Source organism: Talpa occidentalis, unplaced genomic scaffold (assembly GCF_014898055.3).
Source record: "Talpa occidentalis isolate TD23 unplaced genomic scaffold, MPIMG_talOcc4v2.1, whole genome shotgun sequence".
NCBI lineage: Eukaryota > Metazoa > Chordata > Mammalia > Eulipotyphla > Talpidae > Talpa > Talpa occidentalis.
Window position 1 is genome coordinate 154,288,921 of NW_026555331.1, and position 18,229 is coordinate 154,307,149.

The 18,229-nt window shown below is 66.2% G+C and overlaps 1 protein-coding gene across 3 annotated transcripts in view; it reads left to right on the forward strand.

The window, feature by feature from the left end:
* Positions 1 to 18,229, forward strand: part of DPP6 (dipeptidyl peptidase like 6) — a 400,214-nt gene that overhangs the window by 198,689 nt on the left and 183,296 nt on the right. Inside the window, exon 1 of one of the 3 annotated variants that reach the window (XM_037516322.2) lies at positions 8,870 to 8,944. The exons of the other annotated variants lie outside the window; for them this stretch is intronic. Coding sequence (XP_037372219.1) covers positions 8,888 to 8,944 — 57 coding nt within the window. The 5' untranslated portion in view covers positions 8,870 to 8,887. Of the gene's footprint in view, positions 1 to 8,869; positions 8,945 to 18,229 lie in introns of those variants that run through there. 3 annotated transcript variants of the gene reach the window in all.

An 18,229-nucleotide genomic window follows, 5' to 3' on the forward strand; every position in this document is an offset into this window, starting at 1 on the left:
GCAGGACATCCCTGCTCTGCGGCAGCACCTGCCGGGCCCACGCGTCTGCCCGCAGGTGGGTGAGCTTTGCAGGAAGCCCTGTGCGATGTCCACACTGGAACAACCCTTCAGGAGACTTCTGAGCCTCGGGAACAGAGCGTGGTTTTCTCCTATTGAGATAATAAGCATATTAGGCCATTATTTTGAATAAAACGTTTATAGTCTATTCAAGGCTTAGAGCATTTATAACGCTAAATAAATGTTAAGAGACAGCAGGATATTTTGAAAGAAAAGTTACATTTAGCACAGACAAAAATAAAATAATTGTTTATCCCCCATAACTGCATTTAAATGGGCAGCAGCAGGGAATTCTTGGAAATCCGTGACGGTCCACCAGGCTGTCAGCCCCGAGCAGCGTGTTGATGGCTCTTTCTGTTGTTTGAGTATTAGTTCCCAGCAAGCTCCTCCTCCGCAGAGCCCCCCTGGACTCCCGCAGATGCGGCCTGTAACTCTGCTCCTTTCAGCCTCTCCGGAAAGCAGACCGGGGAGCCCCGGCTTGGGGGCTCTGGCTTGGGAGCCGCAGGGCGCCTGGGGCGCAGGCCCCACCCTGCCCCGTGCTCCTCCAGGTCACCCCCAGTTCTGAGGACCTAGGGCCGCTGGAGGCCGGGGAGGGGCGCAGCGCAAAGCCGGGTCCCAGGGGCCATCCCACCCTGTGGCTGCCTCTGAATAATTAATCACGACTAATTCCATGTGCACTGGGGTTTAATGACTGATGGCAGTGACCGGGCGCGCAGGCTGGGGCCGCCCGAGGAGTCCGGCTGACCGGCCGCTCCGCCCGCCCCCGGCACAGGCACGTGACGCAGACGCCCTCACACACTGGGCGGCGTGGCCGTCGCCCTCTGTCCAGGCAGGGACACCGGGACAGCTGGGACGCCTGGCCGAGGGCTAAGGGCCAGAGCGGCGTTTGTCCGGCAGGGATCTGTGGCCCTGAGGCGGCCACATCCTGTGCCAGGCCCGCAGGTGGGGCCCTGGCCCCGGTGCCCCCAAATGGTGTTCATGGTGGGGGACAGTCCCGCGCCACCTCCCAAGCCAGGGTCACCGCTGACGGTAGAGCCAAACAGCAGCACAGCTGAGCGCCAGTGCCGGGCTTCCCCACAGCCCCCCAACCCCCCAGCCCCCCGGGGTCTCCCCACGACCCTCATCCCCCAACCTGCCCGGGCCTCCCTGCCGCCCACCTGGGGCTCCCCATGGCCCCCTCCAATCCCCCAGCCTGACCTGGCCTCCCTGCGGACCCCTAGCCCACTGGGGCCTCCCCGTGCCCGCCCCCCACCCCCAGCCTGCTGGGACCTGCTGGCGCCCCTCCACCCACCCCAATCCACAAGGGCTACCTGCGCTCCAGCCTGGGGGCTGAGGCCTTGCGGTGCCAGCACTCTGGGGCCAGCGCTCGGGGGCCAGCACTGCTCTCCAGGAAGCAGCCACAGGGACCCCTGGGGACCAGACCTGAATGACAGCCCTGGGGTCCCACAAGGGCCAGAATTGGCACGTCAGGGAGAGAACCTGGCGGTTACTGGGGCTGGGAGAGGCAGCAACCACTCACCGCTAGACCTCAGAGCTCCTGGGGGGCGGCTGGGAATGGACGAGGACGGGGTGATGTCCCGTGTTGTGAATGTTCCCGCGGCCGCTGGATTACGGGCTTAACACTGCGGGGTTGTCGGAAACGCCAAGATGTACTTTTTCTGTTTTTCAAGCAACGATGCGCCATGACTCTCCCGACACCCCCGTAGCTGCCCAGGCCAGTGTGATGATTCCAGGAGCGTAGACGCCCCGGCCTCAGCCCACCCGTCGTCACGGTCTGTGCAGAGCAGGGTGGCCGCTGCCAGTTACGAGACTCATGGCAGCTGCTTGGATTTTCCCAGAGAAAACGTGTGGGGCAGGACGCCGGGGCACTTGGTTCCCGTTCAGACGACCCTGACCGCTGGCGGTCCCCAGGCTCCCGGGGCTCAGGACACGGGTGGGGGCTGCGCAAGGATGTGGCCTGACTTTGCGGGAATCCCCTGGCAGGGGGCTGGCGGGGACGGGGCTGCTGCGTGTACCCTGCGTCCTCCGCCTCTGCCCGGCTTTCCTGGCGTACTGAGGACGCCTCCGAGAACGCCGCGCCGGTTCCTCAGCCGTTTGAAAGCGCCGTGTGGCGGTGCGTGTGCTCCGGCCGTAGTGCGCGCCGACCATGGGCAAGGATGGACTCCACCTCCCAAGGCCGTGGAACCGGGAAGACGCCGCTTGGCAGGGCGAGGAGGAGGCTTCCCGAGACGAGACGGGGCGCGCAGTGGAGGGGCGAGGGGGTGGGGCAGTCCTGGTCCGGCCGGAGCCTTCAGCTGCCACCCCCGTGCCCGCAGTGCAGCCGCCAGAGTTCATTGAGGTTGCTGCGGCCACATTTATTGAAAGGAAATAGAGGGGGTCTTGCTCACCCGGGGGTTCGCTCGCCCCCCACCCCCACAGGCCGCGCTCAGGCTGCTCTTTCACCCACTCTCACCGCTGGGATCGGGCGCCTCACTCCTCGCTTGGGGCGCTCCAGAGACAGCCGGCATCGCAGCCTCGGCTCATCCCAGCAGCCGAGACCTTTCTAAAGGGCAGCCGGCTCGCGGCCTTTGAGAGCGTAAATGCTTCCAGCGGCTGCAGGCACGGCTGTGCCCCCTGGGTGAGATCTTTGCCATCTGCACCCGGCTCCTTGCTGCCCAGACGCCAAGTTGTGTGATCTCACGGAAGCTTCCAGAGCGTGGCTGCCGCCCGTGTGCCCGGTGCCCTGCTGTCTTCCCCGCAGCCCCCCCGGTGTCTGTTGCTCCCCCTTCGCGTCTCACCCGACGGGGGCCTCAGGGCTGGGCCTCTGCGAGCGTGTTCCCGTGTCTGAACAGGGCCTGTCATGTAGTAGGTGCTCAATAAATGGGACTTAAGTGCGAGGCCATAAGAATTTAGGGGCTAATTGGGGATCTAATAATCTCACTTTTGACTGGGGTCAGACTTCTCGGCAGGCTGGGCCTTGGGAATCTGAACTGCGGTCACTCCCCTCTGCTCCCCCCAAGAATCCTGAGTGACTCCCACCTGACCCCCCCAGAGGAGAGGTTCGCAGAGGTGGGCGCTCGCGAGGGGCTGCCTGAGCAATGGTGTTGCTGGCCCTGTGCCCGCCTGCCCCTTCCACCAGCAGGACGTGGGCAAAGGGACCTCTGAGTTTGCATAAATTCCAGAATAAGCAGCTGGTTGAGTTTGGTTCTTGTAACTGCATAAAAAAGGAAACTCCACGCAAGTCAGTTCTGAAGAAAACCAGTTATTTAGGCTCCCCACCCCCGAAGTGAACCTGGACAGCTGGGCCCCCAGCCCCCGCCCAGGCCCCTGCCCAGCGACTCCTGCCGGTGTCCCCAGCTGCGGCCTTGCCCTCTGCTCCGCCCCACCAGCCCCACGCTGGCCACCCCACATGCCCGCTGCCGCCCCACTGCCCGGCGTCCAGCCGCAGGGCCTGCCTGTGACAGCCACCCCCCACCTCCTGCCCTCCAGGCGCCGTCTGACCACGATCCACAACTAGCTGCTAGCAGCTTTTGCTTTTTCTGAATCCTCATCCCACAGTCAGACTGTCCTGCCCCTCCACTGCGTTTGAGAGAGGAGCCTGTCCCGCGTCAGGCCCAGGCCCTGCCCCAGCCAGCCCACGCCCCACATGCTTGTCTCATCCAGCAGGACAAGACAAGGAGAGAGAACTTAGCAGGGGGCTCCCGTCCGGCATGGACCTCATGGTAGACGTTCAGGGGTTTTCAGAGCATAACCCCTAGAGAGGAGGCCTGTCCAGCCTGCACATGCAGGGGCAGTGAGGCCGCCTTCAGCCGGACGTGTGGAGCTTAAAGTTTTGGGGGACATTGTACAGAGGACATGTTCTCTGACGTGGCTGTGAAACTTCCCTGAACAACTGGGCCTGTGCAGGGGCAGGGAGGAGAGCAGGGTGCTGGGAGCGCAGAGCCAGGGGCCAGGGAGGTGTCTCCTCAGACACCGTGAGGACAGTGGGGGTTACCTGCACGCCCCACACGCCTGTGTCCCAACAAGCAGAGGGCTTGTGGGCAGCCGGCACCAACCCGGCCGTGCGACAGCCGAGGTTCCAGCCGGCCCACCAGAGCCACCCACTGCCTGTCACCCACAGCCTCCAAGGTCATGCTCGCCGCATGGGCACAGAGAGGCCGCAGGTCCAGTGTGACCGTCAGCTACTGCCAGGCGCCTGCTCTCTGGGGCTGGGAGATCTGGAGCAAGTGTCTCCAGTGCCCACTGTCAGGGGTGGCGGTGACCAGCCCGGCCCCGTCTCAGACCTCAGGGCGTCCTGCCCCAGGGCCCAGCCCAGCCAGTGATGAGCAGCCTTCAGAGAGGGTCTGCTCGGACCCCACAGCCCAGCTGCAGCGGTGCTGGAGGCCGCCGCCTACTCAGCGGCAGAGGAGACAGGAGATGCCAGTGACAGCAGCGCGCCGGAGAGCAGTGCTCCTCGCAGACGCTCGTCCTCCCGCGGGGGCGGCGGGTCAAGCGATGAGCGGGGTCTTCCTCCTTTGCTTTCCCTTCCAGCGGGGGTCGGGGGAGGCTATTTCGACACTGGGAGACTTTCCCTGTTGAACTCGTGATCAGCTGCAGCGCGACGGGGTCGCTCCAGTCTGGGACCAGCAGACTTGTGCGCGAAGCGCCTCGGCCTCGCCACCGCAGTCACCTCTGCCGTGGGGCGCAGCAGCCCCATCCCGCAGCCTGGGCGTGAAGGGCCGCCGTGTGCTAATAAAGCTTTATTAACAAAACAGGAAGTGAGCTGTGCTGGCCCGGGGCCCTGATTTAGACGCCCACCCACTGGTGACATCTGGAATCCACACGAATCTAGCCGGTCTGACTGACAGCTGAGCTGCTGCCTCCCCCCGCTGCCGACGGCCATGTGGGTGTTCTGAACAGAACGGGAGGAGTGCCAGGGACACCAGCCAGGAGAGGCTGACTGAGCTCAGCTTGGCCACACATGTGAGAAGACCCCATGTCCCCCAACTTACGCAGGAGAGCTCTCGGCTCCCCTTCCTGCATCCAGACCCAAGGGCAGACACCCCAGCTGGCACCCTGCGGGGAAGCTGAGGGGACAGGTGCTCCCTAAGACAAGCCTCGCCCACCTGCACCTGCCAAGCATCCCGGGCCTGCAGGCCACTCGTGGGGCCGGCCTCGGGCATCTGAGGTTTCCGTACAGCTGGGAAGCTCCTCGGTGCGCATGGGAGTGAACGATGCGGCAACCACCCAGGCCCAGCTGCCAACCTGTGGGCTGGGAGAGCCGCCTTGGCCAGTCAGCCCGGGCAGTGCTTGCTGGAGGGGCTGCGGCCACCCCAAAAGTGCTTGGCTGTGCCACAGAGCGGCTTCTCTCCTGCCCATTGGGGAAGACTCGTGCTCCAGGGGGCGGGTCCTCCAGACACTGATGGGGGGCTCGCTGGGCCGCCCGAGCAGGCCTGGTGGCCGCCTGCTGCTGAGCAGAAGCCGGGGCAGTCCCAGCCTCCCCTTACCTGGGGCACACAGCAAGGGCCTCCCCGCACGTGCCCACCCGAACTCACTGACACGGGGACATGTGTCCTTGCCGCGTGCATTTGATGCGTGTGTGTGCACGTGCAGGTGTGTACAGGTGTGTGCTTGTGCATGTATGCATGTGCTGGTGTGTCTGTGCCTTACTTTACATTGTGTGTGCACGTGCGTGTATGCTTGTGTGTGTGTGTGCATGTGCAGCAAGGCTTGATCGTGCAGAACTAGATGCACCACCGAGGCAGGATTAAGAGTTCCTGGACCACTGCACTCTTCCGTGTCCTCGTGTGTAAGCGGCTGTTGTGGTGTCGTGGCTGACATGTGCTCCCCAGATGCATGGTTGACGTCCCTACCTCCAGAACTGATTGCCTCTGAAGGTGGGTCTTTAAAGAGGTGCTGTGGGTGGCCCTAGTCCTGAAGGTGTCCTCGCAGGAGGAGCTGAGGACACAGCCACACACAGAGGAGGATGGGTCAGAACACGGGGCAGGGCAGCGCGGGAGCACACTGGTGTCCAGGCGCGCCAGGAGCTGGCGACCTCCCCTGGGCCACCACCCGCCCTGGATTCTCCCCTGAGCTGTCGTCGTGAAACCAGGATGAGGCGCTGGAGGAGCGGGCCCGTCCCTCTCTGGAGGCAAGAACACCGAGCTGGAGCTGCCCCCGCCTCTAGCTTCTCGGTGCGCCGTCCAGGGTGGCTGCCTGGCCGCCCGCCTCCCCGGGGGCCTGCACGGAGTCCTCGGAGGCCAAGGATCACGCTTCTGGAGCACCGCCACTGTCTCTCCTGTCCCACACGCCGTGAGGCTCCTGGACGCTGTGCTCACATCCTGATGTAGGCTCCCGCCACGAGCACCTCAGGGTCCTCCACGTGGCCACAAAGCCAGGACTCGTCCTTTTCACAGCTGAGTAGTATTCCGCGGGCATGTCTGTGGCAGCACCACGTCCAGGCTTGCCCGGAGCCCCTGGGCTGGTTCCGAGGGTTGGCCACAGGAATCAGGCTGCTGCGCACGCAGGACAGTCAGTGTCCGTGTTCCCGTGGCCTTGGGATAAATGCTTGGCAGTGGTGTGGCTGGGTCTGTGCTGGTTCCATTTTTAGGCCTTTAAGGGCTGTTTCCACAGGCCGCGCCAACTTGCATTGCCGGCTGACCCCTCGTCCCCGCTCACGGCGCGTGTGGCGGCTGTCCTGGGCGCTGGCTGTCTCCCCTTGCACGCTGTCCTCCGGGCTCACCCTTCTTGGCAGGGAATCCTGCACGTCCCCTCTGAGAACTCTCAAAGGCAGGCGTGAGAAAGGCTGGCCACTGGGGCCTGGTGCCAGAAGTCCCGGCGAAGGTTCTGGGCAGCAGGATCTGGCCTGGCCGCTGACAAGCCATTCTCAGACCCTGAACAGTGAGAGAGAGGGGCGAGGGGGTTGGGGTGGCGCAGGCAGGCACCCAGGTGGCGGGTCATCCCGCGCCCGGTGGAGGGCCTGGTGCAACTGTGCGGGCTTGCTGAGCTCTGCCCACACCCGTGTCCATTTCAGATGTAAAACCACCTCTAAGGCCTTTACTGGGGAGTCAAGCAGAAGTGCCCAAGGGTTCCTGACCCTCATTCACAGCTGAGCACCCCAGTGCCATTAGCAGGGTTCAGAGCGGGCCCTGGAGACAGTGGGGGGGCAGCGCCGCTCCCTCCAGGCTCGGCCTCCCCCGCGGTGGCTGCCAGCCCCAAGGACAGTGTCTCAGCCCCGGGGACTCACCGCCGATCCTTTCAGAGACGTGAACACACAGTGTGTAAGGTCTGGCCGCCTTAGAGGTGTAACATGTAAGAGTTCTCCCCAGGAGGGAGCCCCCCGAGGTGCTCAGGAGACAGGGTGGGTGGCACCTCAAGTGTCCTGTCACCAGGCAGCGTGGAGGGGACAGTGGCCACCCCAAATGCAAGCCCTCCGCCTGTCTCAGCTCCCGGTCCACATGGCGGGCAGCTCCTGTGCAGGGCTGGGTCCCTGTGGAGCCCCGGGGGCAGGCCGGCCACCCCCTTCACATACACACTGTCCTGGACAGTGGAGATGGGACCACGGGCGCCAGAGACAGACCCAGACACCCCCTGCAGGGAAGCCTGAACAAGGGCGAGTGGAACCCACAGCTGACACTTGCTGGGTGCCCAGGGCGGGCCTGGCCTCTTCCCCGCCTGGCCACTCGGGGTCCAAGCCAAAGAAGCGCTTGGGCCGGACTAAGCCCAGGCTGCGTCCAGGTGCCCAGCGGCCCGGCTGTGCTCACGCGTCAGCTCTCGGGAAGGCACCGCCTGGACCTGGCTGGCGACTGGGGTGGGGGTTGGGGAGGAGAGTCTCCTCTCGAGCCCCTCTGGCGCGACAACCGTCTGTTTGGCCTCCTCTCTGCAGCGCGTCGGGCCTGCGGAGGGCCGGGGCAGGGCCGTGGTCCCCGGAGGGTGTTTGGGGCCCGCGGGCAGGGCCGGTCTGTGGCCTGAAGCCCGCGGGCAGCTGCAGTCGGGCTGGCGGGGGAGCCGCGGGGCGCGGGGCCGGCGGGGCGCACCCCTCGCGCAGCTGCCGTGTCCCTGGAGGGCGGCCAGCGCCTCCCCCCCCCCCCCCCGCCCCCACCCCGGCCGGGCGCTGTCCAGGCCGCCAGGCTGGCCGCTCTCGCTCTCGCTCTCGCTCTCGCTCTCCCTCCCGGGCGGGCGCGCAAGGGCGCGGGGCGGGCGCGGCGGCCTCGGCGGCCCGGCCGGGAAGGTCACCCCGCTGACCTCCGTCCTCTCGGCGCCGGGCACCCTGAGGTCCTGGTTTCGCAGGGCGCGGGGCCGAGCCGGGCGGTGACGCCCCTAAGTTCCCTGCGCTGCGGGAAACCCAGGCCAGGGCCAGCACGGAGCCTCCCCGCAGACCCCGGCGCGCCCGGCTCGCAGCCCCCCGCGGCCACGGGGCCTCGGCCGGCCGGGCGGGAACAAAGAGCCCCGCCCCGCGGCCCCCGGCGCCCCCGCCCTGCTCGGGGCGACCCCGCGCGGCTGCGGGCGGCGGGCGAGGGTGCGCGGCCGGGGCGCAGGGGCCCCGCCCCGCCCCGCGCCCCGCCCCGCGCCCCGCGCCGCCGGCACCCCCGGGCCCCCCCCCGCCCCTCGCCGAGGCCCGCCCCCCCGCCCCTCGGGCCGGCCGAGCATGCGCCGTGCGGGGGGCGCGGGCCGCGGTTGCTAGGAGTCGGGCTGCTTCTGTGGCGATCGCGGGCGGCGGCGCATTGGAGCAGCCCCGCAGCTGCCGCTCCGCCGCGCCCCGCGCCAGGGAGGCTCGGCCGGCCCCCCGGCCCCCCAGCCCGGCCCCGAGGCCGCGGCGGAGCATGGACTAGGCGCCCGGGGCCCCCACCGCACCCCGGGCCGCGCCGGCGCGATGACCACCGCCAAGGAGCCCAGCGCCGCGGGGAAGCCCGGGCCGCAGCAGGGGCAGGTAGGGCCACAGCGCCGCGTGCAGGCGGAGTGTGCGCCGCGTGCACGGCTGAGTGTGCGCCCTGTGCACGGCTGAGTGTGCGCCGCGTGCACGGCTGAGTGTGCGCCCCTGTGCACGGCTGAGTGTGCGCCGCGTGCACGGCTGAGTGTGCGCCCCTGTGCACGGCTGAGTGTGCGCCCGCGTGCACGGTGGAGTGTGCGCCGCGTGCACGGCTGAGTGTGCGCCCCTGTGCAGGCTGAGTGTGCGCCCGCGTGCACGGTGGAGTGTGCGCCGCGTGCACGGCTGAGTGTGCGCCCCTGTGCAGGCTGAGTGTGCGCCGCGTGCGTGCCCGTGGGGAGAAGCTGTGGGCCTGGTGCCGGCAGGCCCAGGGAGCGGAGGCGAGCGGGGCTGTGCGGGGCTCTGCCCGTCGCGCGGATCCATCCCTGCCAGGCGGGCGGGCAGCCCCCCCAGCGCCTGCCAGGTGCTCGCCAAGCGGGGCTCTGGGACAAAGGGCTGCCTGGCCAGTGCAGGTGTCCAAGTACTTTGTGCATTTCTGGAGGGGCGCGATGGGGCGGTGGGTCCCCCCACTAGCTTATAGCGACCCTGCAGGGCTTCCCTGCCCCTGACACAAGTGCAAAGGGAAGGTCTGAGCCGGTTTGTCTTTCAAGAGCCTCTCCTGGGCCCTGGCGCCGGCTCCTCCCTTCCCCAGCCTGGAGGGACGAGCATCCGCTAGTCCTCCCCGGCACACGCCTGCAGGGAGGAAGGCTGGGGGGGCAGCAGGGGGCCCAGGTGGGCCCCCAGCTGGGAGGTCTAGGTCCCAGGGTGGCAGGCCCGTGTGGGCCCCCGTGGCCAGGCCCGGCTGCTCCGGCGCTGGAGACGCTGCAGCCCCCCGAGCTGGAGGGCTCTTACCTGGACTCTCCGCCTGCTCGCCCAGGCGGGTGGTTAAACGAGACCCGGGGCGCCCGAGGCTCTCCGCTCAGGCATGGACAGCGTGAGCTGGCGGTCCTCCTCCTTTGCTGCGGGGGCGCCTTGAGCGCTCCCCGCAGCTGGGGGTGCAGAAGGGGCCCCTAGAGTTCTGGAAGGCAGGGCGCTTCTCCGGGAGCCTGTGTGATGGACCCCACCGCCACCTGTTCAGGGGCCGTGGGGAGAACTTTGGGTTCGGTGGACCCAGCGCCCCATCTTTAGACATTTCCTCAAAGCCCACTTTCAGACGAACGCAGAGACCCCCCTCTCAGCAGCGCGGCCAGCAGCAGCACAGCTGAGGCGCATCGGTGTGATTTTGTTTCCCTCTGGGCTGTGGTCTGGCCCCGTGGGCACGCTGTGCGTGGGGGCCCGGGAAAGGTTAACGCAGGTGTGGCGTGGACACAGGGAGAGGGTTCTGATGGGCAGGACAGTCCCCAGGTGCATGTCCTCTAAGGAGATAAGCACCCACCCTCCCCCCGCCCCCCAGCATCCTAGGAACTGAGCCCAGGGCTCCCGGGCCCGCGGGGACTGCTGACCCTGGGCAGAGGTGGTGGTCACAGTGAGGACACACTGGCGTTCCCAGGTCAGACCCACGGTGGGTGCAGCGGCCCTGTCCTGTGTGTGCGAGGGGGCTGCGGGGCCTGTGCAGGGTCACTCCTACTCTGCTGGTTTCCTCCGCCCGCCAGGAGCGTGGGCATAGGTAGCAAGGGTGTGGGTTAGAAGGGTGTCTAAGCTGGTTGGATTGTGCAGCCTGTGATCACGAGACTTCCCTCCATCACAGCCCTGAAAACCATGGGTCTGTGACGGCAGGGGCAGGCGGACATGCAGAGGGCTGGGGTGGGGGGCAGATGGACTTGCAGAGGGCTGGGGGCGCGGATGGACATGCAGAGGGCTGTGGGGGCAGGTGGACAATCAGGAGGGCTGAGGGGGCAGGTGGACATGCAGAGGGTTAGGGGGGCAGGCGGACATGCAGAGGGCTGAGGGGGCAGGTGGACATGCAGAGGGCTGGGGGCAGGTGGACAGGCAGAGGGCTGGGGGGCAGGTGGACATGCAGAGGGCTGGGGGGGCAGGCGGACATGCAGAGGGCTGTGGGGGCAGGTGGACAATCAGGAGGGCTGAGGGGGCAGGCGGACATGCAGAGGGCTGAGGGGGCAGGTGGACATGCAGAGGGCTGAGGTGACAGGTGGACATGCAGAGGGCTGGGGGACAGGTGGACATGCAGAGGGCTGGGGGGCAGGTGGACATGCAGAGGCCTGGGGGGCAGGTGGACTTGCAGAGGGCTGAGGGGGCAGGTGGACTTGCAGAGGGCTGGGGGGCAGGTGGACTTGCAGAGGGCTGGGGGGCAGGTGGACATGCAGAGGGCTGGGGGGCAGGTGGACTTGCAGAGGGCTGGGGGGCAGGTGGACATGCAGAGGGCTGGGGGGGCAGGTGGACATGCAGAGGGCTGGGGGGGCAGGTGGACTTGCAGAGGGCTGGGGGGCAGGTGGACATGCAGAGGGCTGGGGGGCAGGTGGACATGCAGAGGGCTGAGGGGGCAGGTGGACATGCAGAGGGCTGGGGGGCAGGTGGACATGCAGAGGGCTGGGGGGCAGGTGGACTTGCAGAGGGCTGGGGGACAGGTGGACATGCAGAGGGCTGGGGGGCAGGTGGACATGCAGAGGGCTGGGGGGCAGGTGGACTTGCAGAGGGCTGGGGGGTAGGTGGACTGCAGAGGGCTGGGGGGCAGGTGGACATGCAGAGGGCTGGGGGGCAGGTGGACATGCAGAGGGCTGGGGGGCAGGTGGACATGCAGAGGGCTGGGGGGCAGGTGGACATGCAGGGCTGGGGGGCAGGTGGACATGCAGAGGGCTGGGGGGCAGGTGGACATGCAGAGGGCTGAGGTGACAGGTGGACATGCAGAGGGCTGAGGTGACAGGTGGACATGCAGAGGGCTGAGGGGGCAGGTGGACATGCACAGAGCTGGGGGGCAGGTGGACATGCAGAGGGCTGGGGGGGTAGGTGGGCATGCAGAGGGCTGAGGGGGCAGGTGGACATGCACAGAGCTGGGGGGCAGGTGGACATGCAGAGGGCTGGGGGGCAGGTGGACTTGCAGAGGGCTGGGGGGCACGTGGACATGCAGAGGGCTGGGGGTAGGTGGACTTGCAGAGGCAGACGCCATGTGTAGTGCCGCTGGGAGGCCCTTTCCTCCCTCTTGGAGGGGCAGCTGCTTGACCCCGAAGACGGGCAGCACCCACCCTGGACAGTGGCGCCCAGAGGCCAGGCTGGGGCCAGGCTGGGGCAGGCGCTGGGCCAAGGACAGGGTCTCATGTTGAAAATACAGGTGACGGGGCCTCCCCAGTGGCGCAGCGGTTGAGCACTGGGTTGCGAAGCTGCCCGCAGCCTCTGCTGCGCTGGTTCAATCCCCGGCTGCTCCCCGGCCACTGGAGCAGGGTCCCACATGGCGCGCAGACCTCTCCTGCCGCCCGCTGCTCCCCTCAGCAGTGTCCTTCGGTCCTTCTGCCTGCTCTGCTCCCCGCTCTGGCTCTGGTGAATTCTCTCACCCTCCCGCGCTTCTGACTGTACCCAGTGCTTGTATAAACAACAAACAAATAAATAAATAAAAATCTTTAAAAAAAAAAATTTAAAAAAAAAAAAAAAAAAAAAAAAAAAAAAAGAAAATACAGGTGACGAACGGCTGAAACAGGCCGACCCCACGCTCCACCCCGCAGAGCCTCTTCTCCCTGCCTCGCGCCCATTTTAACAGATGCCAACTGTTTCTTCTGGGCGCGTCCGCCGCACAGTGCGGCGCTCCGGCCCTCGCTGTGCCCCGAGTTGCTCAGGAGGCTGTGGGCACGGCCCCCGGGCTGCCGGGGCCTTCGGGGCAGATAGGGACGGGGACTAGCGTCTCTTGCAGGGGGAGAAAGAGACTGGTTTGTGGTTTGCTTTGCTTTGCGGCTGGTGGTCACTTCATCGTGCTGACTCCGTGGCCGCCTCAGCCGCCCCGGGCGTGTGTGCAGCTGCGCCTCCAGCAGGCCTGGCCTCGGGGGTTCGCCTGGGTCGCGCTGACGTGGCTCACCCTAGTCCACGCGCCACCACGGTCTGGCGGCCGCGCTCGGTTCCGGGGCACGAGCAGAGGCCGCTGCGTTTCCATCCCGGCTCCAGCCGGCGGGGCCGGCGTGCGGTGGCGCTCGGAAGCCCCTTCTGCAGGCAGAGGCTCCTGCGATGGATGCGAACCCCTCAGGACAAGGGCCGAGCCCGAGTGGTGTAACGACGGGGGCGGCTGATGACTTTTTCCAGTGTGTTCGCTAAGCTATGGCGGCCGAGGCCCGGGAGGAAAGCGTCTGCCGAGCTGTGGTACGACCACGTCGCCACGAGAGGCAGGGGAGGCTGCGGGAGCCCCCGCTCCTCCCCGGAGGCCCTGACATGTATTCCCGGAAGACCAGCAGCCGGAGCTGTTTGGACGCTCAGCCGCGGGCGAGGGCTCCGCCGGCCCGGGGCGGGAGTGGGAGGGGCCGGCGGCTTAGGGGTCACAGCAGCACCGGCGAAGCCCCTCCTCGGAGACCCCGCTGCGAGGTTTCCCCGCTAAGATAAACAGAAGCCCCGGCTGTTCTGGAATCTGCTGTCCTGCTTCCCATGAAGCCGCAGCTGCTGGAACCGAGAGAGGAAACCCGTCCTCCCTGCCGGGACCGTTCTCACGCGAGCGTCGAGCAGGCTGACTTGGTCGTGGCACACTCTGTGTGTGTGCCAGCGAGTGTGCGTGTGCACGCGTGTGCGTGTCACAAGACCCCCTAGGGCTGGGAAGACCCCCACCCCGCGTGGCCGCACTTCCCCGCACGGGACTTGACTTACCTGTAGGGTCTGCAAGCTGCCCTCCTGCTGTTTCCCGTGGGCTGACGCATCCTGGTGCCGGCCTGGAGGTGGCGCCTGCCCGTGGGGCTCCTGAGACGGGGACCCGAGGCACGGCGCCCCCGGGCACAGGGGCTCTCTCCTGAGGCCCCGCCAGCTCCTCTGCCCCAGGCCCCGCCGTCCAGGCCTGCTCCCCGTGCACAATCACATGCCGGGACCTCGTTGGCCGGCGGGTTAAGTCACAGACGAATCTGCAACCCCAGCGCGGGGGACAGGCTCCCCGAGGTGGACGGCGCGTCCTGGGCCGCACACTCTGTAAGGCGCCGCCGAGGCCCGGCCCGGAGCAACAGGCCGCGGCTCAGCAGAGGACCCGGCACCGCCTCCTGCAGCGAACCCGGCACGGGAAGGGGAAGGGAAGGCGTGGCCGCCGTGAGGGGTTTTCCCGGCAGCTGGCTGAGGGACGGCGAGGGGTGGTGTGCGGTGGGTGGCGCTGGGTGCTGTCTTCTGGGAAGATGAGGACCCAGAGGTGGCAGTGAAGGCAGAAGAGCAAACCTCCTTCCCGCATCCTGCGGCGGGGGGCCCTCTGCTGTCCTGACGGGCGCGGGGGTCGTGGCCCGGCTGGCGGCCTCGGCTGCCCACCCGTGACCCGAGACACCGCAGCAGGCGGGCGCTCGGGGGACTGGGGGAGGGGCAGCAGGGCGGACTCCGAAGAGCCTGGGTCTGGACGTGTGAGCTTCAGGGCAGCGAGGGAGATCTTTGCCACCGAAGTGGGTTGACGTGAGGGATTTGACGACAGAAGCAGGGAGTCATGGGGGGGTGCAGGAGGAGAGCTCTGGGGGGGGAGGGGGGCGCCCAGGGCCATCCCTGAGTGGGCAGTGACCGGGAGGCTGGCCTGGTGGGAGATCAGGCAGGCACGCGTGGGCTGGAGGGGGCCCAGCCAGGAGCCTTGGGGAGCGTGGGGGCAACTGACCGAGTTCTCAGAGGGTGCAGTTGTGTCTCAGCAGCGAGGACAGGGCTGCAGGGAGCCCAGCAGCTGGCGTGGAGCGTGGCTCTTGGGGTCTGGGGGTACCCAGGCTCCAAGTCCTGTGCTGTATTAAAAGACCCCCCTGAGTGGGGGCTGCCAGACCCCAGGTGGGCTGTAAGCGCAGCCCATGGTCAAAACCAACGAAAGCCGCCGGCCCTTCCTTCTGGAAAGACTGCTCGGTGCACTCGTTCTACTGTGTGACACCGACTCGCCATTGAACCTAGCCGGGTTAAACCAGCAGCCGAGCCAAGACCTTCAAAGGCCCCGCAGAGAGCACCTGGGAGGCGGGCGGGGCGCGCGGGGCGGGCGGGCCCTCCCTCCCCCTTCCCGGGTCAGCCAGCGCCAGGTGCCCCTGGAGACCTCGGGCGCTGACCTCGCTGGGGGCGGCGGCCCCGTGGGGGACTGAGGCGTGGTCCTCCGCAGGTCTGTGCTGGGCAGAAGCTGACCTGTTTCGGTGCAGACCGCATCCTCCCTTTCTCGGAGAAAGAGGGCAGAGGAGCTTGTTGGATTCTAAAAATTGAAGAAAAGAATATAACTCGAGGAAGAGGCCAGCCTCCAGAAGCGTTTAGAGATCAGTGGCCGTTTGAAGTCCCTGCTTTAAAGAGATCAGACGGGTGGGGTGTGTCCGCGGCCGGCTGCCTGGAGAGCCGGCGTGCGCAAGCTCGGGGTCTGCTGCGGCGCGGCCTGAAAGCAGCTAGGCATGTCAGTTGGGGCCAATTCATGCCCACGTCCTGGCAGACCTGCACCTGCCACCCGCCCCAGAGCACCCGACCTGTCAGAGCTGCCCAGGCCCCGCTCCAGTTTCCAGGAAACACATCTAGTGCTGCCCACGGAATTGCCGGGAGCCTGTCCTGCGGCCCGGCAGGCGTCAGAGCCCGGGCAGGCTGGACGCGGCCTACACGGCAGGCCTGATGTCACAGACGAGGAGAGAGGCCCCGAGAGGTCGAGTCCCCAAACCCTGCAGCTGGCCAAGGGCACATTTGGCCACAAAGCTTTTATTTTGGCTCCACATCAAGTGATCTTATGCTCAGATGATCTCAGGTTAATGCAACAGTGATGCTAACTGGAAACCTCGAAGCAAGTGAGTGAGTCACACACCACAGGAGCACCAGGATCTCTGCGGCCAGTCGAGCAAGGGCGTGGACTTGAGGCAGGAACTCAGGCCACCCTCCCCGGCCATGTGCCCGGGACTGCTTTCTTCTCGCCACTGCGCCATCCTGCGGGTCTTTCATACTTAAGAAATTAGTTGTTTAGGGCCTCCCTGGTGGCGCAAGGGGTTAAGATGCAACCTTTGAAGCTGTCCACAGCCGCTGCAGCACAAGTTTTATCCCCGGCCAGAGAGCTACGCACACGGCGCAGCAGACCTCTCCTGTCTCCCCGCTGCTCCCCTCAGCAGTGGATTTCAGTCAATCTGCCTGTTCTGCTCCCCACTCTGTCTCTGGTGAATCCTCTCACCCCCCACATGTCTGGCCTGTACCCCAGTTCTTGTATGCATAAATAAAAATAAATCTTAAAAAAAAGAAATTAGTTGTTTAATGAATTCTTTTGAAACAAGGGGAAAATAAGGGAGTAACAGTGTTTTTCTCCCCAATCGTTAAGTGTAAGCAACAGTTAATAAGTTCCCCATGCTTGGGAGCTCTGCAGCAGGTAATCTTGAGTCTCACCTACACTTGAATGACCTCCAAGGTCATAGTTACACAACAGGTGTGGGAAGGTGGGCACCGACAGCATTGGCCGGCGCCTCCCCTGTCCTGCTGGGGGCTGGGCCCGGCCCGCGAGCAGGTGCTGAAACCCCTGGAGGTGTTGCTGGGTCACAAGCTTGAGCTGCACGGCCTGTGCGTGATGGTCAGCCCAGGAGGCGGCCCTCCTGAGGCCTGATGAGGCCTCGCCCGCTCACCAGTCACCCTGCCCCTAGCCCCAGCTGGGTCAACCCCCCAGCCTCCTCCCCTCCAGATGCAGAGAAGGTCCAAGGTCCAAATGAGCATTCCCCGGACAAGTGCTTCGCAGGAAGAAGAGCCTGTGGAGGAAGGTGGACAGAATCAGAGCCCTGGCACCTTCGCCCTGCTCGCCTGCGCTGGCCGCAGTGATGACTCTGGGAACTCCCTGCAGCCTCACGTGCCCACGGCTGACCTTCACCCAGCGTCCACCTCGGGTGCTTTCTTCAGGAGAAACTCGGGGGTCTGGGACAGCGGACGGGGGAGGAGGAGGAGCTGAGGCCTCAGGCCAACTGCTGACCTGGATCCATGCTGTCCAGCAAGGAGGCAACTGGGCCACTTGACGCCTGGCTTTCCACTCTGAGCCGCACCCAGAGCTGTCAGGGCCGGGGCTCTGGTGTCGAACCACTCGGGACGTGGACCTCGACCTCCCTAGAGAGCCTGCTGAGGGGCGGCCGCAGGGCGGTGTCCAGGGCTCATGCCACTGCGCTGACCTGCATCCTCGGCTGCCTCTGCGGCTCCTGGAACCCGACCACCAGCTGCCCTGGACACGGCGGGTCTGGCGCTCACACCCCCAGACCTGTGGCCACCGCCGAGACGCGGGAAGCCCCGCAGTGGCTGGTGACCCGTCAAAACCGTGGCTGCCGCGGGATGCCCGGCCTGGTCACGCGAGGCTGGCCGTGCTGCGCGCACCGGAGACCCGTGCGGGCAGCCGCGGGCCGGGCCTGGTAATGAATTCTTTATTAGTTTAGTTCGATGCTGTAATATCTCTGCTGAAAATTTCAGATTTATGTAATTGTGTTGTCGTGGCGAGAATGAGGAAATCATGCTACAGTAACAGCAGTAATTGAATCCGAGGCTGACACTTGAGGAAGCAGAGATGGCCGGGCTGGCGGCTGGTGCGGGAGCCGCGGCGTGTGGGAGTGAGAGGGCAGCCCCGCGCCCCAACCTGCGCCCCACCTGTGCCCCTCCCGCGCCCCACCCATGCCCCAGCCCACGGCCTCACCCACCCTCCCACCCCCCACCTGCGCCCCCACCCGTGCCCCCACCCGCTCCCCACCCACATCCCACCCACACCCTTGTCAGGGCGGCCCGAGCTGCTCAGCGTGTCCGGGGAGCAGGGGAGACGCCAGGTTTACTTTCCAGAAGCCAGATTTTATGACCTTTGCCCTTGGGGAACGCCCACCTTCAGCCCCGAACCCTGTTTGTTGGTGCTGCAAGTGCCTCAGGGTTGCGAGTCCAGTTTCACGCAAAGACGCTGCGAGTGCGGGGTGGCTCCCTCCCAGCTGTGCCCCTAAAGACCAGACGAGTGCAGGGGCGGGGGCTTTCCTGGGGGAAGTGTCGGGGAGCCCCCAGGCCAACCAGGCCGCTGCCAGGCGCCGGGTTCCACACGGGGGTTGTACGTGGCTTTGGACCCTGAGAAAGCTCTCAGGAAGCAGAGGCCTGGGCTGATTTTGGGGGGCAGAGAGAAGCTCCCCACTAAGGCCCACACCGCGTACAGGTGGGGGATGGGCAGATGGGTCAGAGGCGACTCTGGGGGCGCGGTTCAGGCGGTGCACG